At 52.7% G+C, this 23,322-nt stretch overlaps 1 protein-coding gene across 1 annotated transcript in view; it reads left to right on the top strand.

Moving 5' to 3' along the window:
- The window catches only part of JAKMIP3 (Janus kinase and microtubule interacting protein 3), a 55,647-nt gene that overhangs the window by 11,938 nt on the left and 20,387 nt on the right, over positions 1-23,322 (top strand). Inside the window, 14 exon segments of the mRNA XM_054637075.2 lie at positions 1,202-1,382; positions 2,477-2,974; positions 10,162-10,377; positions 11,996-12,115; positions 12,939-13,085; positions 13,483-13,614; positions 14,097-14,132; positions 15,500-15,559; positions 17,822-17,950; positions 19,335-19,463; positions 21,596-21,679; positions 22,377-22,439; positions 22,866-22,964; positions 23,174-23,272. Of these exon segments, the coding sequence (XP_054493050.2) occupies positions 1,248-1,382; positions 2,477-2,974; positions 10,162-10,377; positions 11,996-12,115; positions 12,939-13,085; positions 13,483-13,614; positions 14,097-14,132; positions 15,500-15,559; positions 17,822-17,950; positions 19,335-19,463; positions 21,596-21,679; positions 22,377-22,439; positions 22,866-22,964; positions 23,174-23,272 (1,947 nt within the window). The 5' untranslated portion in view covers positions 1,202-1,247.

Here is a 23,322-nt window from a genome sequence, read left to right as displayed (position 1 = left end):
CCCATCCCCTGCCCTGCGTGGGTTCCCCATCCCCTGCCCTGCGTGGGTTCCCCATCCCCTGCCCTGTGTGGGTTCCCCATCCCCTGCCCTGCGTGGGTTCCCCATCCCCTGCCCTGCGTGGGTTCCCCATCCCCTGCCCTGTGTGGGTTCCACATCCCCTGCCCTGCGTGGGTTCCCCATCCCCTGCCCTGTGTGGGTTCCACATCCCCTGCCCTGTGTGGGTTCCCCATCCCCTGCCCTGTGTGGGTTCCCCATCCCCTGCCCTGTGTGGGTTCCCCATCCCCTGCCCTGTGTGGGTTCCCTCCTGCCCTGTGTGGGTTCCAGGACAATCACTGCCCAGCTGAAGGAGCAGGACCCTGCCTGGCAGGAGGGTGCAGCTGTGGGGGGACAGGCCCTGCTCCCAGGGAACAGGGGATGGGCCAAGAGGCTGGGGCAGAGGAGGTTCAGCTTGGATATTGGGTACAGGATGGGATGGGATCCCTGGAGGGATGTGAAGGCTGTGTGGATGTGGCACCTGGGCATGTGGGGCTTGGACTGAATGGTCTTAGAGGACTTTTCCACCACAGCAAAGCTGTGATTGCACACTCAGCCCAGGGAATGCAGCACCTCCAGCTGACCCTTCCACCTGAGCAAAGCCATGATTGCACACTCAGCTTGTGATTGCACACTCAGCTTGTGATTGCACACTCAGACCAAGGAAAAGCCATGATTACACTCTCAGCCTGTGATTGCACGCCCATCCCGTGGTTGCACGCCCATCCCGTGGTTGCACGCCCATCCCGTGGTTGCACGCCCATCCCGTGATTGCACGCCCAGCCCGTGATTGCACTCTCAGTCCATGATTGCACTCTCAGTCCATAATTGCACTCTCAGCCCATGGTTGCACGCTCATCCCATGGTTGCACGCCCATCCCGTGATTGCACATCCATCCCATGGTTGCACGCCCATCCCGTGATTGCACACCCATCCCATGGTTGCACACCCATCCCATGGTTGCACGCTCATCCCATGGTTGCACACCCATCCCATGGTTGCACACCCATCCCATGATTGCACATCCATCCCATGGTTGCACGCCCATCCCGTGATTGCACATCCATCCCATGGTTGCACGCCCATCCCGGGGATGCAGCCCCCAGCTGTCCCTGGGGCGTGCTGGGGGCTGTGTCCCTGGCAGGTGACAGCTGTCCCTCCCTGCAGGCCCCAGAAGATGTGAGCAGCGTGAGCAGCGAGGGCCTCCCTCAGCATGGCCAAGAGGGGCTCCAGCAGCCGCGCCAGGGGGGACAAGCCCGACGCCCTGGCCGCCCTGCAGGCTGCCAACGAGGAGCTGCGGGCCAAGCTCACCGACATCCAGATCGAGCTCCAGCAGGAGAAGAGCAAGGTGGGCAGCTTCCCTCCCTGTGCGCGCAATTCCGTGTGTCCGGAGAGCTCAGCGGTGCCAGAATCCTCCCGGCTGCTTCTTCTCTTGCCCTTTTACGCTCATTTCTTTTGGGTTTTGCACTCAAGCTCCTCCAGAACGAGTGCTTACCCAGATATCCAGTGCTAAACCTCAGCTGTGCCCCCTGTGCTGATTCCCAGATTCCAAGGAGGCGCAGCTTCTCCCTCAGCCTTTGGGAGAGGGACAGCAATGGGGCTGGAGCCTCAGCTCTAAGAGCTTCCAGCTCCTGCCCTCAGATCATTTCTCAGCCAGAGCAGGAATGTTCATTTGCTTTTCCCCACTTCTCCAACTCAGCTTCCAATGATAGACTTTGGGGGTTTTCAGTTCCAGAATAGAAATATGTTACCATGCAGGGACAAAATGAGAGTTTGCATTTTCCCATGAATTTGCATTAGGCATTTTAGACCATGAATCTGACACACAGGTATAATTAAATAGAACATCTGTTGATCCTTTTGCTGTGCAGCAGCATTTGCAGCTTTAAGGCTGAGGACTTTGTTTTCCTTGTCCCTGTCCTTCATAGCCACTTCTGGCCGTGGCTTCTCTAGAGTTTATGGCATGGTTTTAAATTGAAACATCGCTTGAGCCTTGTGTGGTCGGGTACAGTCAGTTATTTCTGCTGAATAATTCATCACTTTAAAAAACCATCTGGTAAAATGCAGCTGTTTGGGACTTCACAGGAGCTTGCACAGAGATTTTTGTGCCCTGCCTGTGCACGTGCAGGTTTGGCCTGCCTGCCTGAGTGGGCCAGAGTGATGGCCTTGGCATCTGGTTCTTCCCTTATTTTGGGGGTAATGTGTTGTGAGAGCTTCTGCAGAATAAAGTAAGGACTCAGAAAGTACTGACTGATTCCTGAATGTGTATTAAACATGAGCCTGCAGTGAAAGAAAGGTCTTTGCTACCACCAGTTTATAGGCACAGACATACCAGCACTGAGGTGTAATACTGTAAGGTCATCTGTACCATTTTTAAATAACATCATGATATGTACTCATTGGTTGATTGAAAATACTATACTTTTTTGATTTTCCCTATAGGTCAGCAAGTTGGAAAGGGAGAAAAATCAGGAAGTGAAGCAGATCAAGGAGCACGAACAGCATAAAAGCACAGTGGTGGTCACAGAGCTCAAAGTCAAACTCCATGAAGACAAAATGAAAGAGCTCCAGGCTGTCCGAGAAACTCTTCTGAGGCAGCACGAAGCCGAGCTGCTCAGAGTGATCAAAATCAAGGACAATGAGATCCAGAGGCTGCAGACCCTGCTGAACGCCGTGCGGGACGGGGCCCCCGACAAGGTGAAGACGGTGCTGCTGAGCGAGGCCAAGGAGGAGGCCAAGAAGGGCTTCGAGGTGGAGAAAATCAAAATGCAGCAGGAGATCTCCGAGCTGAAGGGCGCCAAGAAGCAGGTGGAGGAGGCCCTGACGATGGTGATCCAAGCTGACAAAATGAAGGCAGCAGAGATCAGGAGCGTGTACCACCTGCACCAGGAGGAGATCACGCGCATCAAGAGGGAGTGCGAGCGCGAGATCCGCAGGCTGGTACGTGTCCCTCCCTGCTCTTCTGACCCGTGTCCCGGGGGAAATGGGCAGGGCTGGCCTCTCTGGGCGGGTGTGGGGACTCTGGGGCTCGCCCCAGCTCTGCTTACATTTACTAGCAGAAAGGGCAAAGTGGTTTTAAAAGTGTCAGGATGTTTTGTGAGAAACTTCTTTATCTGTGTCAGAGCCCGTGGACGTCGTTCACGTTAAAGGCAGCAGGAAGAGCCCTCAGGCTCCTGGCTGGGCAGGGGAATGCTACCACACTAATGTGTCTTGGGTTATGCCTCTGTTTCCTCACCAAGCCTTCCCTCCTGATCCACCTTGGTCCCTCCCTTCCCCTACCTTTGGTGGTTCCCATGAACATCCCACAGCAAGGCTCACACAATCCCAAATGCTCCTTTTCTGCACCCCTGGGTGCTCCCCACGCAGCAGGGCATGCAGGGGGAGTTCTCTCCATGCCCACCGTGGTGGTTTTCCCCAGGACAGGGCTGGCTCTGCTCCTGTGTGTCTCCCACCTGAGCAGGTGGCTGGGATCTCACCTGGCCCTGCTCACCTGGCCCTCAGGGGCCCTCTGTGTGTGGCTGCTCAGCCTGCCCCCACTAACCCAGCACCTGATCCTCAGCTGCAGCAGCTCCACTCTCAAAGGCAGCAGCTTCACCCCTGTGGCTTTGGAGATTTCCTCTGGCCTGTGGCACCTGGCTGGGGAGGTTGGAGGGGTGGTGGGAAAGGGGGAAATCCCTGTGGGAAGGAGGGAGGGAGGGAGGGAGGTCCCTGGCAGGGAAGGCTCTGCAGCAGAGCCTGGCAGGCCAGCAGCACCTGGAGGGGCTCAGGGGTTCACTGGTGCTGTCCCAGCCCCTGCCTTGTGACCCACACCCGAGCTCCTGAGGGTGCTGCCTTGCCTGGGGACACAGCCATGCCCTCAGGGTGCGTGTTTGGGTCTTGTCTCAGTATCTGTGTGGTGTCACCATCGTTCTGTGTCTGCCATGCTGCTTCACAGCCTCAGTGTCCCGGTACAGACCCATCCAGGTCTCCTCTAAGTCATTAGCCCTTAGCTGTTACCCAAACCCCAGATAAATTCAGAATGCCCAGCCTGGCCCCAGATGAAAGGCTGGCAGTGTGACCAGGCTGCAGAGACCCCCGCAGGACCCCCTGCCCTGGGGGTGCTGTACAGCCTCACCTGAGCCCTGACCCCCAAAGGGCCTGGCAGGGACTGACTGCCAGCACTGCAGTGTCCCCTGCCTTTATTTAGCCTCTCTTCTCTCAGACTTTAGGCTCTTAAGGATTTTTCATAGATTATTTTATTTTTATGAAGAGGATATTGAAAATAATTTACAACCAACTGCTCTATTGATGCTGCTCAAATATCCTGCAGTGTAAGTACATTGTCCTCTAACCATGCATCACTGGTGCATTGATTTCACACAGCACAGTGAATGGGGGGCTAATGCACATCCTAAATAAACTTGCTGCATCACGTGGAACATCCCCACTAATGGCCTTTAATGTAAAACCTGTTAAATAAACATGGTCTTAGTTACAGGGAACAGAGTGGTTCAGTGGGATGTTATCTAAACTGCCTGTGAAAATCAAACTTTTAAAAAAGTTCATGATTGAAAGAATCAGATTGGCTCGCTGCACCAATGAAATGACCTGATGCCATGACTTCACCCTGCTGCCATGATTTGCCCTGATGCCATGACTGTACCCTGATGCCATGACTGTACCCTGATGCCATGACTGTACCCTGGTGCCATGACTGTACCCTGGTGCCATGACTGTACCCTGGTGCCATGATTTTACCCTGATGCCATGATTTTGCCCTGATGCCATGATTTACCCCGATGCCATGATTTACCCTGATGCCATGACTTCACCCCGATGCCATGACTGTACCCTGGTGCCATGACTGTACCCTGGTGCCATGATTTACCCTGATGCCATGATTTACCCTGATGCCATGATTTTGCCCTGATGCCATGATTTTGCCCTGATGCCATGATTTGCCCTGATGCCATGACTGTACCCTGATGCCATGACCGTACCCTGATGCCATGACCGTACCCTGATGCCATGACCGTACCCTGATGCCATGACCGTACCCTGATGCCATGACTGTACCCTGGTGCCATGACTTTACCCTGATGCCATGACTTTACCCTGATGCCATGACTTCACCAAGCCCCGAGTGCCTCCTGGGTGCAGCCAAGTGCTCTCAGCTCCATGGGCTCCACCTCAGTTATTTGGGTGGGAGCTGGTGGCTCCTGGCCCCTTGTGGGGAGAGCCCTGATGTCTGGGGTACAGGGCTGTGTGTGCAGTGCCCTGGTGCAGGGAATCAGGGGCCCACTGACTCAGCTCCAGGGCATTCTCTGTGCTTGCATTGACTGCAGGCTGTGACAGGAGCAGAGGGAACGGCCTCAGGCTGGGCCAGGGCAGCTCAGGGTGGGCACAGCAGGAATTTCCCCATGGAAAGGGGGCTCAGGAAGTGCCCAGGGAGGGTTGCAGTGCCCATCCCTGCAGGTGGCACCCAGAGCTGGGGACAGGGTGGGGATGGGCACAGCTGGGACCCCAGGGTCTGTGGCTCTGGGTATTCTCACCCCCAGCTCCTCACTGCAGTCATTCCAGGGCCAGGGTGGATGCCAAAGGCTCCAGCCCGTTCCCATGGAGCAGGGCTGGCAGCTCCCAGCACTGCAGGCAGCACAGGGAAGGCAGCTGGGTGGGTTTGGGTGTTTTTGGGTGTGCCCAGGCTGCTCTGGCCCCAGTGCTGTGCTGGCTGCTGCTGTCTGTGCCTGCACAGGCTGGCTCAGCTGGCCCTGGCTCTCAGCCTCAGGGAGATGAAATCCCCCTGCAATGGTGATGAGTACGTGTGGCAACAGCCTCCTTTGGACAGAATGTCTTATTTTAGCCAACCGTCCTTAAATTTCAATTTGTGCATTCAAAACTGCTTTAAAATACTGCATGGCTGTGTTTAATGCCATTTGCACGGGCAGGAGCACTCCTGCTTAGTGTGTGCACAGCCAGGGCAGCAGCTTTCAGCCTGCAGTGTTCCCCAAGCCTTGGTGCTTGCCAAGCAGGCACCAAAATTCAGTGTGGAAAAGAGCATTTAAACTTTAATTAACTCTGGGTTGGTCGGGAGGGAAAAGTTCTACACAGCCATGGCCACTGCAGCCTCCTCAGTCCCATCTCCTTTATCAGGGGACTGAGAAATCAGAAAAACTGAGGAAATGGGATTTGCTGGAGGCTGGGGAGTGCTTAATTTCAATCTAGACAAACTTTAGTTGATTATGAGTAGCAAAAGCTTTAATGCCCTGTGCCAATCCCCCTGTGAGACCTCTGGACATGGAGAACTTCACACCTCCCTCATGGCAGTGCCACCCCACAGCCAAAGAGGGGATCAAGGTTCCAAGCACCATTCTGAGCCTCTCTGCTCTCAGAGACCCTGACCTCTGCCAGGCTCTGCTGAATTAGTGAAGATGTCGGGTGTAAAGGGTAGAAAGCTGATTTTTAAGTATTGATTTTATTGGTGATTGATTTAGTTCTATACTTTCTGCATTTGATTCCCTGGTGTGTTGAGATCCCCCATACCTGGGGTTATAAAGGTGATGCAGCACCTGAAAGGCAGACACATGTTCAAGGTGAATTGTTCCTTCTCCTTCTTCCACCTGTGGATTTTTAGTCATTTGTGGTTTGACCCTCATTTACCACTTTTTCTTTTCCAACTAAACCTGGGCTGAAGGATTTTGTTGTATGTAAAAGCCAGACAGCATTACTCCTACACTGAGGAGGGTCAGGAAACCTCCTCATTCTGAGGGGTTCCTTTCACCTCTCTCAGGCCAGCTTTTAACAATATTTTTCTCTGGACCTAAACAAGGAGTTAATATTTCCTGGGCTGTAACCACGCTGTTGTGCTGCCAGAGCACACCCAACACAGGGCTTGGGCTGGGGGCCTCTGGGAGAGCTTTAGTGGGGTTTGTGCCTCCAGCAGGAGCTCTGCACAGCCCCTGCTCCGTGCCTGGCTTCCCCAGTGGCACTGATGGCTACACTCAGCACCAGGCTGAGCTCCAGCTCCCTCCCAGCCCAAACCTTCGGGGGCCCTGTGCTGGTGCTGGGTGCCAGGACAGGCAGGCAGCGGGGCTGGCTCTGCACAGGGAGGGGAACGAGCAGGGTCTGTGTGTATGCCCTGTGCCCTTCTCCCAGGGCTGGCTCACCCAGGGCCACCCTGTCCCCCTCCTGCCAGGTCCCAGCACCCTGGCAGCCCCATCGAGGCTGGGACAGCTCTCCTGACATGTCCTGGTGCCAGCTCAGTGCCTGCCATGCACAGGGATCCTCCTCTGTGCCCCCTGCCTGGGGGGATGCCTTTGATCCCAGGTGCTTCAAAGGCCATTTTTGACAGCAGCTGTCAGCTTGCAGGGGCCCCAGGAAGATTGCAGGGACAGATGCCCCAGCCAGGACCCTCAGCCTGGGTTGGAACAGGATGGCAATAGTAACTTTAATAACAGAGCCAGGGCTCAAAGCCTGGAGCTGCAGGAGCAGCGAGGAGCAGCACATCTCCCTGAGCACAGCTGCTGCTCTGTAATTGGCACCAGCTGTGCTGGGGCTGCCTCCAGTGAGCAGACACATACATATTCATCAGTATTCCTGCAGCTCTGAGCGCAGCAGGCGCCTGCAGGTGCCTGGGTGGGTGTGTGGTGGGTGGGTGTGTGGTGGGTGGGTGCTCCGGCACTGCCGCCCCTTCCCCGCTGCAGAGCGCCAGGGTGGGAGCAGGGACAGGAGCCAGAGCCGGTCCAGCCCAGCAGAGCCCAGCATGAGGCCAGGCTGGCCCTGCCCGAGGGCAGCGTGCCCATGGAGCTGCACCAGTGCCAGTGAGTTCTGGGGACCCCTTGCCCTGCCCTCCCTTCCTCTCCCCCCGTGCTGAGGCACACCTTTCCCTCCCAGCTGTGCTCTTTCCACCGTCTCTGTCTGTCAGTGGCTGCAGCCACCAAACTTGGGCATGTGTCATGGATGGGAATTTACTCAGGTGGAGGAAGATGTCAATGCTGAGGTTTGCTTGTGATCTACGAAGGTTTTGTTTAGGGTTTTTTTTTTTTCTGGAAAACAAGCCATTAGTGGAATGCTGTGAAATGTTTCGTGTTTTCTCATCTCTTTGTTCCTCCCAATTTCATGTGTTGCCTTTGTTGTAATATGTCTTTGTTTCCATATGAATAAGAATTAACTACCCAATATTCTGCTTATTTTAAACAAATAATCATTTGATGATGTGTTATCTTTTCACCTGTGCATCCATTTCGATTTCTCCTCATTAGGCATTTAGCAGAAAGACCTCAGGTGCTCTGGAAGTACCTGTGTCTTTGTTTCATTCTAAGTCAGCAGAGGCTGCCTTCACTGACATTGTTGAAAGGGTGGTTAGTCAATGGCACCCAAAATCCCTTTCATTTGCTCCATTTTGCTTTCCTGGTGCCTGGGTGACCTGCCAGCACCTGCCCTGGGTGAGCTACATTGCAATTACTGCAAACCAAGTCCCTGGAGTGCCTGTTGGTTCCCTGTGTCATTTCTTTCCAGGTTTACAGACAAAGCAGAGATAAAAGTATTATCACAGTTCTTAGAAGGCAAAATGTTCTTATTTGAAGCAGGCCAGGTTTAAAAACTGACCGTTGAAATTAAATGTCTGAAATCTCAAAAACTGAAGGCAAAAATCTTGCGTTTCTGGAGTCTGAAAGCAGCCTGAGGGATGGGTGTGAATTCTGTGGAACCTCTGCCACTCGGGCTGTGAGTGGGGACTCCAGCGTGGGCAGCACCCCGGCCAAGCTGGGCTGGGATCAGGGATTCCCTCACTGGGCTGGGATCAGGGATTCCTTCACTGGGCTGGGATCAGGGATTCCCTCACTGGGCTGGGATCAGGGATTCCTTCACTGGGCTGGGCTCAGCTGGGCTGGGATCAGGGATTCCTTCATTCACTGGGCTGGGATCAGGGATTCCTTCATTCACTGGGCTGGGATCAGGGATTCCCTCACTGGGCTGGGATCAGGGATTCCTTCACTGGGCTGGGATCAGGGATTCCTTCACTGGGCTGGGATCAGGGATTCCCTCACTGGCAGGACCCAGCCACCCTGGTGAACTCCAGCCAGACCCCAGGAGTCGGATCCTGGCTGATCCCATGGGATGTGCGCAGCCCCTTGGCACAGGCAAACAGGGAAGGGGAGCATTAGAGGTCACTGGGTGTTTGTCGTTTAAGCACTTCATTATTTTGCATAATCTTTATTCTGTGTAAGTAAAACCTCTGATGGAAAAGGAATAGCTCACAAGGAAGACTTTTGGGAAAAAAAATTTAAAAATTCATATTTCTTCTAGGAATTTTGAAAATGTAAAGGATTCTGAGGTTTCAAAATTTTTCTTTAAAAATTATTAATCCACATTTTCTAGAGGTGACATCCAAGCAAAATGCTGCAGAATCATTAAAGTGTTTGAGTGAAGCAATCCAAGTGTGATGCGAATGTTTAATTTTGTTTAAGATATTCTGAAGTGGTGGTAGGATTCCAGGCTGTTCCCAGTATTTCACTGCCAGCTGCCTGCTGAAGGGAGGGGTTTCCTGCTGGGTGGCCCTGGAGAGGGGCAGCGCTGTGCACGGTGCTCACTGTCACTGTGGGTAGCAGGGCAGCCGTGCTGTGCCACCCTGGGGTGCTCACTGTCACTGTGGGTAGCAGGGCAGTGGTGCTGTGCCACCCTGGGGTGCTCACTGTCACTGTCACTGTGGGTAGCAGGGCAGTGGTGCTGTGCCACCCTGGGGTGCTCACTGTCACTGTCACTGTGGGTAGCAGGGCAGCCGTGCTGTGCCACCCTGGGGTGCTCACTGTCACTGTCACTGTGGGTAGCAGGGCAGCCGTGCTGTGCCACCCTGGGGTGCTCACTGTCACTGTGGGTAGCAGGGCAGTGGTGCTGTGCCACCCTGGGGTGCTCACTGTCACTGTGGGTAGCAGGGCAGCCGTGCTGTGCCACCCTGGGGTGCTCACTGTCACTGTGGTGGCAGTGCTGTGCAGGGTGCTCACTATCACTGTCACTGTGGGTAGCAGGGCAGCCGTGCTGTGCCACCCTGGGGTGCTCACTGTCACTGTGGTGGCAGGGCAGCCGTGCTGTGCCACCCTGGGGTGCTCGGGGACTGCCGAGCCCTGTGTGACTGTGTTCTGTTCTCCTTATAGATGGAGGAGATTAAGTTTAAGGACAGAGCAGTCTTCGTGCTGGAGAGAGAGTTAGGGGTGCGAGCCGGGCATGCTCAGAGACTGCAGCTCCAAAAGGAGGCTTTAGATGAACAACTGTCCCAGCTCAAAGAGTCTGACCGGCATCTGAGCAGCCCCAAGCGGGAACTTCCTTATGCAAGTGGTGCAGGAGACGCTTCAGATCATTCGGGAAGCCCCGTAAGCACTTCCACGTGGTTTCACCTAAACGAGCGACCAAATGAGTGGCAGAATCTTGATGAGTGCACCCTGGAGCAAGAGCTGTCCCATGGCTGTGCAGGGTTCCTGAGGCACCTGCTCATGCTCTGGCTTTTGTGTGCCCAAAGCCTTGAGATTTCCAATCAAACCTCGCCATGGGAGAGCTTTTGCTTTCTGTTGTTTTGTTTCCCGGTCGGTTTGATTTGGTTTGGTTTGGTTTTGTCAGCAGGGTGGAATTGCTCTGTCCTTTCTCTCCTTTTCCTCACTGTGCCATGCTCAGCCACCCGCCTTAGTTTGACAGTTTGACACGACTCTGCCAACAAACGATGCAAATGCATTCCTCACCAAGTGCTGTTTGTGTGCGAGCTCTCGGAGGCGCGGGCTGGGGCTTGGGGAGCAGATGTACGAGGCCAGTTCCAGAGGGATGGAGGCAGTGCAGGGCAGCATGGACCCCTGCACCCCCAGGGCAGCCCTGCACTGCTGGTCACTGCCAGCAGGACACAAAGTGAACCAAACACCTCCTGACCTATCCTCTGCTGTTTATCCTCTGCAATAGCCAGAGCATTGGATTGGAATCAGCCCTCCACAGTGGCTTTTGCAGTGTAACTCTGGCACCTCCCTGCTGGGGCCCCCTTTGCCCAGAAGAGCCCTCGGGTAACTGCCCTCGTGCCTCTGACATGTGCAGGTCGTCCTCATTGCTGATCCTCATCAAGATTTCTTTTGCGACAGCCTCGATTGTCTCAGTACAAGTGTAAAACTTATACCTGAGCAAACCAATCTGTTTTATTCTTTGGCCCAAGCCTCTCCTGCACCTGTTGAATGAGGAACCCTAGACCTCCCAAAAGTGCCACCAGTACTTTTTCGTGGGCACTAATTTGCCTCTCTCTAGTTGTACTCAACTTCTGCCAAAGACCAGAACAAGTCTTAGAGAAGGGGGAAAGTCTGTCACGTTTGTCAGTAGCTGTAACTCCTCTGATTCTGAACGAGAACACATCTACCTATATCTCTATTCATTTCTAATTTGATTGAAGCATTTTCACTCAGACAAAGTGCTACCCCTGTAGCCTTACGAGTGACCCTTTAGGACCCCATAAGGGCCACAGCTTTCTGGAAGAAGAGCTTATTCAATGCACAATTGCATGGATTTTCCCCATTCAGTAATTCAGTAATTTTAATACCAGTTTCTTATGATCAAGTCCTCAGAGTGGGCGATGTGTCTGAAGCTCTCAGTTCAACAGTGGCATCATTGGAACACGGCCTTCAGTTTTGATATTTTCTGTTGTTTCCAAGTTTACCATTTGTAAACTTTGTGTTTGCACATTTGTATTGTCACATTTGTGACCTTGTATTTGCATATGCATATACGCATACATATGCATATACACACCTCTGCATTTGCATTCTTTGTTACATTTCCACTCCTGACTTTCCGTTGGTCTCACCCTGCAGCTTTCCATGGTCACTTGGGTTCCACGGGTTACACTCTACGCGATAACATTTTAAAATGTCTGCATTTGGGATAAGGAAAAGTTTGAGCTTTGCCAATGTGCTCTTGCGTGCACACTTATGAACAGTTATTTGCAGTTGATCTTTGTTTTAGGAACAGCAGTTGGATGAAAAGGACGCGCGGCGCTTCCAGCTGAAAATCGCGGAGCTGAGCGGGATCATCCGCAAGCTGGAGGACAGGAACGCGCTGCTGTCGGAGGAGAGGAACGAGCTGGTGAGTGCCGCAGGGCCAGGCCTGGGGACGTGTGCCTGGCCCCAGGAACACCCGGGGTTGCTCCTGTGCTGCCTGGAAATGAGGGGCTCCTCCTCCTGCCTCCTGCTCAGCTCGCGGCTTGGGCTGGGCCGCGCCACTCCCCTCTTGGCTTGTGCAGCAATGGATTTTTAACATGGCATTAGCTCGAATTATATTTATTTCTTTTTAAAAATAAGTACATTCCCCACATTGAACGTTTGCTACACAGGCAGAATATCTCATTGTAGCCACAGCTCTCTTCACAGAGAACAGTAGGCACAACTTTCCCAAGGATTTCCCCAAGGGAAAGGCAGTGAGAAACCTCAGAGAAAATAACTCTCATCTCTACTTGCTGCTCCTGTTGTTTGACACATGTGGAATGTGTTATGGAGATTGTTTACCAAAAGTGACTTGTTAATTGCACTCTGGTGATGGTTGTTTAGAGTGATTAGCCAGTTAGGTCAAAGCTGTGTTGTGACTGTCTGGAGACACTCATGAGTTTTTCTTTAGTATCTTTTCAGTATAGTTTTAATATCTAGTATTAGTGTAATATAATATAGCTTAATAAAGCATTTGTTCAGCCTTCTAGAGTCATTGGAGTCAAAGCAGATTATTCCTGCATCAGGGGCTCCCTACAACGATATCTTCTCATGTGGGAATGCTCTCTTCCCAATGGAAAATCCCAAGTTTTTATCAGTTCTGATTTGCATCAGGAGAAAAAACTTCTAGCGTGATAGTTACAGAAAGTAGTTAATATGTTTGATGAAAAATCTCCAGAAGTGTCATTTTTCTCTTTATCTTTCAGTTGAAACGTCTCAGAGAAGCAGAAAGTCAGTATAAGCCCATTTTGGACAAAAACAAACGCCTCAGTAGGAAGAATGAGGAGTTGTCACATGCCTTACGTCGAATGGAAAATAAACTGAAATTTGTGACGCAGGAAAACATTGCCATGGTGAGTGCCTGTGCTCCTGGGAGAACGGGGGACGTTGGGGCTGAGGGAGTCAGGCACTGGCCCGCCCTTGCAGGTTCCATGGGAAACTTCCATCCTGGCCCTTCCAACCCAAACTCACCTGGCATTCTATGGCTCACCTTCAACTTTCCTGCCAGGATCACCTCACAGTCCCTGGGGAATCTGCCCCTGTGACCCTGCCCCTCTTCCAGCTGGAGGAGCAGCACCCTCTGGCACATTTGGAGCCCGGACGTGAGGCTCAGCAGAAAGGGAGCAGGAGAGCTGCCAGGGCAACCATTAGAGAGATGTTTTCTACTTGCTGTAAAGGGAAGGGCCAGACAAGTCCCTGGCAAAGCCTCCTGATCATTTCCTCCTCTGCCCTGCGGTTTTTGCATTCTAGAGGCAAAGAAGTGGAGCAATAAGGAGACCAAGCTCCCTAAATGACCTTGACCACAGCCAGGAAGAAAGGGAAGTGGATTTCCTGAGACTACAAGTTATTGAGCAGCAGAATATCATTGATGAGCTCTCCAAGGTAAGATGGGAGGCCACTGTTCTCACGTGAGAGTGCCCAAGGGCAGAGCAGAGGAAGCCCAAGGAAGGGGTGCCTGAGGTTCTGGGAGCTGGTGGGCACAGTGGGCAGCAGGGGAACCTGGCAGGCATTTCTGTGCTTAGTAGTAATAGAAATTATCTGTGGTGTGGTGTCTGGGAAAACCCTTTCAATCTGCACTGGCCTGGCCTGACAGAACCATGTCCTTGCATGTGCTGGTGGCCAGATCTGGGAGGGAAACTGTCCGAGCTCCTTCAGCTGGACACACCACCAGGGCTGAAGATTCCTGTGTACAGGGAGGGGTCTGCAGCCCTCGGCTTGGGGTTTGCTTCCTTCTTAACATGTTCTCTGTCCTTGGAAACAGAAAACACCAAAATCACCACGCTCTTCTAGAAAATAACTTTTGTTTCTTCCCTTTCTTTTTAAGCCTGTCCGGTTACTGACATTATTTCATTCTGTTTCATTAGACCCTTGAGACTGCTGGCTATGTGAAGAGTGTCATGGTAAGAGTGACATTAGCTTCCTCCTCATCTATATGCTTTAAATTGCTGTTCATGGAAAGCAGGCAGGGTACAATAATATTTATTCTCCCTTCCATCTGTGTTCAGCAGTGAGCTGACCCAGGAGTTTCCTCAGAGCAGATTTTTTATCAGCAGTTGTTCACCAGAGAAAAGCACAGTGATGGTGGGGAGGAAAGCTTTAATCCTGTCCTGATGGCCAAGGGCAAGTGTCCCCATCTCCAGTGCAGCTCTGTCCCCTTGGAATGTCATTTTTTCACTCTGGCTGCCCCTGGCTTTGTGTGACCCACAGCAGGGTGTGCTCAGCCCTGCCCTTGCCCCATCCCTGTGCTGTGGTGAGCAGGGATGTTTGGGGTTCCAAACAGGGATGTTTGGGGTTCCACCACTGATGGGTATTGATGGGATGTGCTGTTCCCATTCCAGGCAACGAGTGTTCAATTGTCCCTGGCCTGGGATTGGCCACCAGGCTGGGCAGCAGCCCGTGTCACTGTCCCCAAGGTCACCACATCCTTGTACCCAGGGGAAATGGAGCAGCTGAGGGTTTCCCCTGTGGAGCTTCCCTCTCTGCACTCCCAGGCTTTGCAAGTCCAGAACAGAGACTTTTTGCTGAGTACTGTAAAAAACCAACCTAATACCACAGAGGAGGAAATTGTTCCCTGGCAGGGTGGGCAGCCCTGGCACAGGTGCCCAGAGCAGCTGGGGCTGCCCCTGGATCCCTGGCAGTGCCCAAGGCCAGGCTGGACCCTGGGGCTGGGAGCACCTGGGACAGTGGGAGGTGTCCCTGCCATGGCAGGGGTGAAAGGAGGTGATATTTTAGGTCCCTCCAACCTGGAATTTGATTATTCTATTATTTCCTTCAACTGGAAAAATTGTTGGCAGCAGTAAGGGCTCAAACCTTACTCCAGACACATAGGGAACCTGCAGATCCTTAGGGAAGGAGCTGAGCCTGGAAGTGCAGAGTTCAAGAGGCCCTGCAGTGTGTGCAGTGTGTTGGGTGTGTGCCCCTTCCAGAGCCACCAACAGCCACCAGGGACAGGGACAGGGCCATGGCAAGGGCTGCAGGGCCATGGTCACCCAGGGAGCAGCTCCACAGGCATACCCAAACTCTCAGCATAAAGCTTATCACCAGCTTTATTTTAGCTTGATTTTCATGGACATAAAGAGCAATTTCTAGTTGTCTGTGGCAAAGCTGAGAGACGTTGGAGTAAATAACCCAGGCATGGAGACAGTATGGGACAGTGGCCAGCAGGGACATTCCTGTCTGTTGCTTCCCCAGTGGCCCCTTGTACTGACAGGGTTGATTTCAGTAATTGCTCTCTGCAAACAGCTAACAGTGTCTCTGACTCTTGCAGGAACGTGATAAGCTGCTAAGGTTCAGGAAGCAAAGGAAAAAAATGACAAGAATTCCTAAGGTAAAAAACAAACCCTTCCATGGTGACATGCTGATGGACAGGGCTGGGGTGCTCAGAGCACCTCAGGGCCAAGGCAATGTTCTCCTCAAGGGTCTGCAAATGGGTCCTGAACTTCCGTTTGGGTGAAGGACATTGACAGACTGCACTGGGATGTTCAAGGGGGCAGGGTACCTGTTTGCATCGAGCATTCTGAGCCTTTCCATGCTCTGCATTCACCCTGTGGGACTCTGGTGGGATGTGGTTGTCTTAAGAGCAGACAAATTTTATGAATCAACGCATCTCCAAATGATCTTCTGATGGTGCTGAAAACATGTGTATGTAGTAAATAATTCATGATGGAGTTTAGTAACATGTGAAAATTGCTGGTTAGGGAAGCAGTGGTTAGAGCTCAGGGAAAAGGGGATGTTGGTTAATGAGGGCTTGGCAGGCTGTTAATGTAAATATTAACACTAAAATGTCACAGGAAGGTTTAATGTCAGGGCTGCCAGTGTGCTGTGATCCACAGATGAACAATTAGAGTGAGGCTGGAGCTAATGAACCTATGAATAACTAATTGAGGTCAATGGGAAATAACTCCTGACATCCTGAGCATCACATCCAGGCCTTCCAGGGAGGCGCGTTCTGTCTGAAAGCTGGGTGGGGCTGGAGGGACAGGACCCAGGGAAGGGCTCCCAGAGCCAGAGGGCAGGGCTGGATGGGAGATTGGGAATTGGGAATTGTTCCCTGGCAGGGTGGGCAGCCCTGGCACAGGTGCCCAGAGCAGCTGGGGCTGCCCCTGCATCCCTGGCAGTGCCCAAGGCCAGGCTGGACACTGGGGCTGGGAGCACCTGGGACAGTGGGAGGTGTCCCTGCCATGGCTGGGGTGGCACTGGGGGGGATTTGGGGTCCCAGAGCCACAGAAGGGATCCCAGGGCCCCCCTGTGGCTCGGGGCTGTTTCCATCCCCCAGCACTTTCAGCCCACGGCTCTTGGCCTGCCAGGGCACCTGTCCGGGTGTCAGGGCAGTCTGTCCAGGTGTCAGGGCAGTCTGTCCGGGTGTCAGGGGCAGTCTGTCCGGGTGTCAGGGCAGTCTGTCTATGTGTCAGGGCAGTCTGTCCGGGTGTCAGGGCAGTCTGTCCGGGTGTCAGGGCAGTCTGTCCGGGTGTCAGGGGCAGTCTGTCCGGGTGTCAGGGGCAGTCTGTCCGGGTGTCAGGGCAGTCTGTCCGGGTGCAGTGGCAGTCTGTCCGGGTGTCAGGGGCAGTCTGTCCGGGTGTGAGGGGCAGTCTGTCCGGGTGCCGGGGCAGTCTGTCCGGGTGTCAGGGCAGTCTGTCCGGGTGCAGTGGCAGTCTGTCCGGGTGTCAGGGCAGTCTGTCCAGGTGTGAGGGGCAGTCTGTCCGGGTGCCGGGGCAGTCTGTCCGGGTGTCAGGGCAGTCTGTCCGGGTGTCAGGGCAGTCTGTCCGGGTGCAGTGGCAGTCTGTCCAGGTGTCAGGGCAGTCTCTCCAGGTGCCAGGGCAGTCTGTCCGGGTGTCAGGGCAGTCTGTCCGGGTGCAGTGGCAGTCTGTCCAGGTGTCAGGGCAGTCTCTCCAGGTGCCAGGGCAGTCTGTCCGGGTGCAGTGGCAGTCTGTCCAGGTGTCAGGTGCAGTCTGTCCGGGTGTCAGGGCAGTCTGTCCGGGTGTGAGGGGCAGTCTGTCCGGGTGTCAGGGCAGTCTGTCCAGGTGCCGGGGCAGTCTGTCCGGGTGTGAGGGGCAGTCTGTCCAGGTGCCGGGGCAGTCTGTCCGGGTGTCGGGGCAGTCTGTCCAGCTGCAGGGGCAGTCTGTCCGGGTGTCAGGGCAGTCTGTCCGGGTGTGAGGGGCAGTCTGTCCGGGTGTGAGGGGCAGTCTGTCCAGGTGTCAGGGCAGTCTGTCCGGGTGTCAGGGGCAGTCTGTCCGGGTGTCAGGGCAGTCTGTCCAGCTGCAGGGGCAGTCTGTCCGGGTGTCAGGGCAGTCTGTCCGGGTGTCAGGGGCAGTCTGTCCGGGTGCAGTGGCAGTCTGTCCAGGTGTCAGGGGCAGTCTGTCCGGGTGTCAGGGCAGTCTGTCCGTGTGCAGGGGCAGTCTGTCTGGGTGTCAGGGGCAGTCTGTCTGGGTGTCAGGGCAGTCTGTCCGGGTGTCAGGGCAGTCTATCCAGGTGTCAGGTGCAGTCTGTCTGTGTGCAGGGGCAGTCTGTCCAGCTGCAGTGGCAGTCTGTCCGGGTGTCAGGTGCAGTCTGTCCCGGTGCCAGGGCACTCCCTGACCCTGCTCTCTGCCAGAAGCCGGTGGTGGAGACGTTCTATGGCTATGATGAGGAGGCTTCCCTGGAGTCTGATGGTTCCTCCATCTCCTACCAAACCGACCGGACCGACCAGACCCCGTGCACGCCCGAGGATGACCTGGAAGAGGTACTCCTCAAAAACCCCTCTTGCTTTGCTCGGGACCCTGGTGCTGCTGTCTAATGAAATCCCTGCTCTGTTCCATCACTTCCATCTATCATTGCTGCTCTCTCATATCTGTTCTATCGTTCTGTCCCTCAGACTTCAAAATGAAACACTTCTATTAAATTTGGTGCTGTGCATGGTGGTCAGTATCTCTACATCTCAGGTCTTCAGTAACTTCACAACTTCCAAGCTGGAAATCTGATATCCTAAGAATATTGAATTTACGGCAGGTTTGCAGGTCTAAAAAATGGAGAAATTGGACAGGCCATGGGAGGTGTGTTCACTCTGAGCCTGGCTGCAGATTTTGGCAGGTGCAGTTTGGGCCAGCCAAGCTCAGTAAGGTCTGTGTTGGTGGAGGGAGAGGGAATGAATGCTCCCCTGAAGCTCTGGGCTCCAGGGAAAGGCTGGTTCCTGGCTGGGTTCCAGAGGAACATTTGTGTGTTCACAGCACACAAATGTAACACAAATTAAAGGGATTATTCCTTGATTTGCCAGGGCTTCCCCACAAATGCACTCCCCAGTGTGTGTCAGAACATTGGCCCATTACACAGCTCTGGGCTTAACAAGACTCCTGTAATAAACAAGAATTGCCCCTGATGATGTGCAGCCCTTTCACGGTGTGCTGGCTGCAGGTGTGTAATTCAATCTGCAGAAAGGGAGCCTGCAGAATTCCTCACTCCATCATGAAAGATACCTGATGGTTACCAGGCTGCACTGCAGGAAATCTGGATGTATTTGTGTATGCATGAGCCTGTTTATTTTTCATTCCTGTGTTGATATCTTCCCCCCGTTCAGCCAGTGGGAAGTTGATGCATGCACCCAGCAATGTAATTCCATTTCATGTTGAGTGAAATATTCCGGTCAGACATGAAAGCACTCCATACTGGTTATTGTAAGCAGGGTGAAGAAGATGAAGGGCTCCTTTCATGCTGGCTGTCACCACTTCTACAACTATTAACTCTGGATTCATGTTTTAATAATTGAGTGAGGCTGTCAGGCTTGGTTTCCTTTCCAAATTGAAACCTTTTGTTGTTAAAGAAAGCTGCATTTTCACCTTTAATGTGATGATTTTCCCTGTTCCAGTAAGAAAGGGTGGTGCAGTCATTCGTGTGCTATATGGAAGGCAAGCTTTTCTCTTTCCAAGGCAGGGATTATCTTTTTATTTCTGTATTGCACTTCCTGGAGGTAAGAGCGTGCAAGGGATATGCAGGGGACGGAGGGGAAGCAGCTTGAGGGCGCTTAACTAAGATACTTCGTACCATGGTTCCAAATTGCGTTTCAAAAGGGATAATTCTGGCCGTTTTCAGAGACAGCAGACCTAACCCTCTCTCCTTTTGTGCGCTGGCAGGGCATGGCCAAGGAGGAGACGGAGCTGCGGTTCCGGCAGCTGACGATGGAGTACCAGGCGCTGCAGCGCGCCTACGCCCTGCTGCAGGAGCAGGTCGGGGGCACCCTGGATGCAGAGCGCGAAGTCAAGGTCTGCAGGGTGTGCATGCCATGGACATGGGGCCCTGCAGCTGGCAGGGTGGGTGGGGGACGCACCTGGCCGGGCTCAGGCTGTTCTCCAGCTCACCTGGGCTCAGCCAGGCGGCTCCAGGCACTCTGAGCGCTGCCAGGGCTGCTGAGAATCCACCACTGCTGCAGCTCGGGCTTTTCACCTCTGGTCTGCTCAAGGGGAATCCAGGGAGAGGTTTCTATGGGAAATCCTTGAAAGTAAGCTCTTTTTCTACAAAGAACTAGGACAGATAGCCTTAAATCTATAATGCGTGGTCTTTAATTCCTTCTGGGCTCTGAGAGATTACATGATTCCTCAGAAAATGTTTAGAAGGCTTATAGCTGAGATTTTTCTGTTAATTAAATTGCAAAGTGCCCTGTGTCGTTCTGCCTGTCTGCCTCACAGGGTTCCTGTGGCTCTGGACAGCTGGCCTGAAGTGCTGCTTTTGTTGGGAGCTTGCTGTGTGTGCCAAGCAGTTACAGAGGAATTGTTCCCTGGCAGGGTGGGCAGCCCTGGCACAGGGTGCTCTGTGATGGTGCTCACAGGGGTCTGAGGATGAGGGAAGAGACCAGGATCTGACTCCATGTGTCACAAGGCTGATTTATTATTTTATGTTATATAATGTATTAAAACTATACTAAAAGGATAGAAGATAGGGTTTCATCAGAGGGCTGGCTAAGAATAGAAAAAGAAAGAATGATAACAAAGGTTTGTGTCTGGGACAGCGAGTCCGAGCCAGCTGGGCTGTGATTGGCCATGAATTAGAAACAAGCACATGAGCCCAATCCCAGATGCACCTGTTGCATCCCACAGCAGCAGATAACCATTGGGTACATTTTGTTCCTGAGGCCTCTCAGGAGGAAAAATCCCAAGGAAAGGATTTCCATAAAAGATGTCTGTGACAGTGCCCAGAGCAGCTGGGGCTGCCCCTGGATCCCTGGCAGTGCCCAAGGCCAGGCTGGACACTGGGGCTGGGAGCCCCTGGGACAGTGGGAGGTGTCCCTGCCATGGCAGGGCTGGCACTGGGGGGGTTTGGGGTCCCTCCCACCCAGAGCATTCCCTGACTCCCTGAAGGGCTGGCAGGATGGGTCAGGCCCATTCTGGAAAGGTGTGGGTGCCATCAGGAAAGGGACAAATTTGCTGTTTAACAGGAGAAATGTGCCTGCAGATTTGTTCCTACACCTGTTCTGTGGAGGTGTTATCCAGGAGCACTGGGAGTGGCTCAAGGTGTAATGCATGAAAAGAGACATTCCCAGAATGAACATCTACTCTGAAACATCAGGGATTGCACCTGGAAGGAAAATCCCAGTGAGCCAAGGCATTCCCAGCTGTGAGAGTGACTGGGTTTTAGTCTTTTCACAGGGGGCCAAAGGAGGCACCAGTGTAGGTCGTGCAAACAAAGTCACTCTCAGTGTAAATAATGGGATAAATAGCAGAGAAATGGCTCAAGGAAATAAATGTTCTATGAAAGTATGTAACAAGTACAACAACTAGCAATAATTTCATTTGTTTTTCAGAAAAGGTGTATTGGAATGTGGTGTCTACTTAAATAAGCAGGAAGGTACAAATACAGTAAAAAATGAGAGATGGGTATGAAATAGATGTAGCACTTAATCATAGATAAGGCTCTAAGTTATAGACAAGGCACCAAAGGCACAAAGGTCAATGAAATCTGCCAGTTTGTAATGTGGGCTCTGCTCTGAATGTTTAACGTGCCCCAAATTTAAGGGAACCAGGAGTGCCCAGAATTGTGCCACAGTAATTCTCATTTGTTTCCCTGGAGAAAGGGAGGAGGCTCTGGCTGCAGCCTGCCATGAGCAGCTGTGAGGGGCCAGCTCTGCTTTGCCATTTTGTTAATCTTGAGTTAAATCTCAGAATCAGTAATCCTATCTCCCAGACTTGATTTGATTACATTTGATTATTTGATACTCTGTGCTCAGCTGCAAATTTCTTCTGCCAGGGAACTTTCAAAATAATTTGTTAAAAGCATTTGGTATTTTCAATACTGCATTAGGTTTGGTCTTTTGGAGAAAGTTTGATTTTTTTTTAAACTTCTTTTTAAATTATTCTTTACCAATTTTTTGGTTTTTTTGTTTCTCTCTCATATGCCACAGACACGTGAGCAGCTCCAAGCAGAAATACACCGGTCCCAGGCTCAGATAGAAGACCTGGAGAAGGCTCTGGCTGAGCAGGGACAGGTAATGCTGACTCCAGCCCTTCCCCACCTCTCTGCTGGGGGACCAGAAAGGTTCCCAGGCTGGTTACAGTTTGTGCACCACTTCTGCTGACAAAAAAACAACAACCAAACAAAAAAAAAAAAAAAAAAAAAAACAAAAACCAAAAAAAAAACCCAAACAAACAAAAAAAAAACCAAAAGCAACAGCAGCAGTAAACAGAAAATGGTTTTGAGAACAATTAAATATTAAGTAATTGAGTAATTGCATCATTGTCTTCCCAGCTTAAACTCTTGTTGTTGTTCTTGCTGATAAATGATGTCCTGGGTTTGTGGGTTTTATATTCCTCAGACTAAGAGCTTAGCTTCCAGATAAAGTTTAGTTTGCCTGATCTGCAGAAATATGTGATTTGTATTCAGTAAAATAGAAATTTGATAGTAAACAGATAGTTGGGAATATCCCTTTTAATGCAAGCCAGATTTTACCTGAAAGAGTTTTTTAATCACTGGAATGTTTTCATTCCATTTGTGAACTACAGAGCTGTTAAAAGTGCATGGGCAAGTTTAGCTTAGGGAGTTATTTTAAGAAGTAATGGACTTAGAGTTTCACAGCCCTCACTGTGTGTTCTGTCCCTCTGCACATGAGCTTCAGTGAGATATTTGCAGCTGTGCTGTTGCAAATGTTGCAGCCTCACCTGCAGCATTGTTCATTTCTCCCCAAGGACATGAAGTGGATTGAGGAGAAGCAGGCGTTGTACAGAAGGAATCAGGAACTGGTAGAAAAGGTATTTAATGTTTCTATTTGCATTATTCAAATAGCATTTGTGTCCTGAGCAATGCAGAAGGGGCAATATTCCAATTTGCATGGCACTGCCCTGCTGGAAATAATTTAATAGGAGATCTTCATAAACCTGCTGGAGAAGTGGGGCTCTGGCATTCTCTGGGGGTGTCCTGTGCATGAGGACAGTGGCCCTGGGGGCCAGCCCTGTGTCCCCCTGGCCCGGGGTGGCTCGGCCCTGCCCTGGCTGGGTTTGCCTGCCCCCCCTGGCCCAGCCCTGCCCACCTGGCTCAGGACGGTGCCCAGGGCTGGGTGTGCCTGCCCTGGACTGGGTGTGCCTGCCCACCTGGCTCAGCCCTGCCCACCTGGTTGGGTGTGCCTGCCCCCCTGGCCCAGCCCTGCCCCCTGGCTCAGGTGCCCTGTGCTTTGGCAGATCAGGCAGATGGAGGCAGAGGAGGCACGCCTCAAGCACGACGTGCAGGACGCCAAGGACCAGAACGAGCTGCTGGAGTTCAGGATCCTGGAGCTGGAGGTGAGCCCCAGCCCTGCGGGGCACTGCAGAGGGGCACTCTGTGCAGGGTCTGGTCAAAGAGGAGAACCACAGACACCAGCGGTGTGGCTGGCAGGTTGTTGTGGCAGGAGGGGCGCTGGGATGGGCTTTAGGGGCCCTTCAAGCCAGAGCAGTCCGTGGTGCTGTGGTGTGGCACAGCCAGGGGTAACCGAGGATCCTTGTCCTTTCAGGAGAGGGAGAGACGGTCCCCGGCCATCACCTTCCACCACGGCCCCTTCACGGAGGGGAAGAGCCCTCTGCAGGTGTACTGCGAGGCTGAAGGTGTAACAGTAAGGGATGCTCCTTTCCTATCCCCTCCCCGGCAGAGCCAGGTGCCCCG

This window comes from Agelaius phoeniceus, chromosome 9 (genome assembly GCF_051311805.1).
Source record: "Agelaius phoeniceus isolate bAgePho1 chromosome 9, bAgePho1.hap1, whole genome shotgun sequence".
Taxonomy (NCBI): domain Eukaryota; kingdom Metazoa; phylum Chordata; class Aves; order Passeriformes; family Icteridae; genus Agelaius; species Agelaius phoeniceus.
The sequence above is the reverse complement of the archived record's forward strand: the minus strand, read 5'-3'. Positions and strand labels throughout refer to the sequence as shown.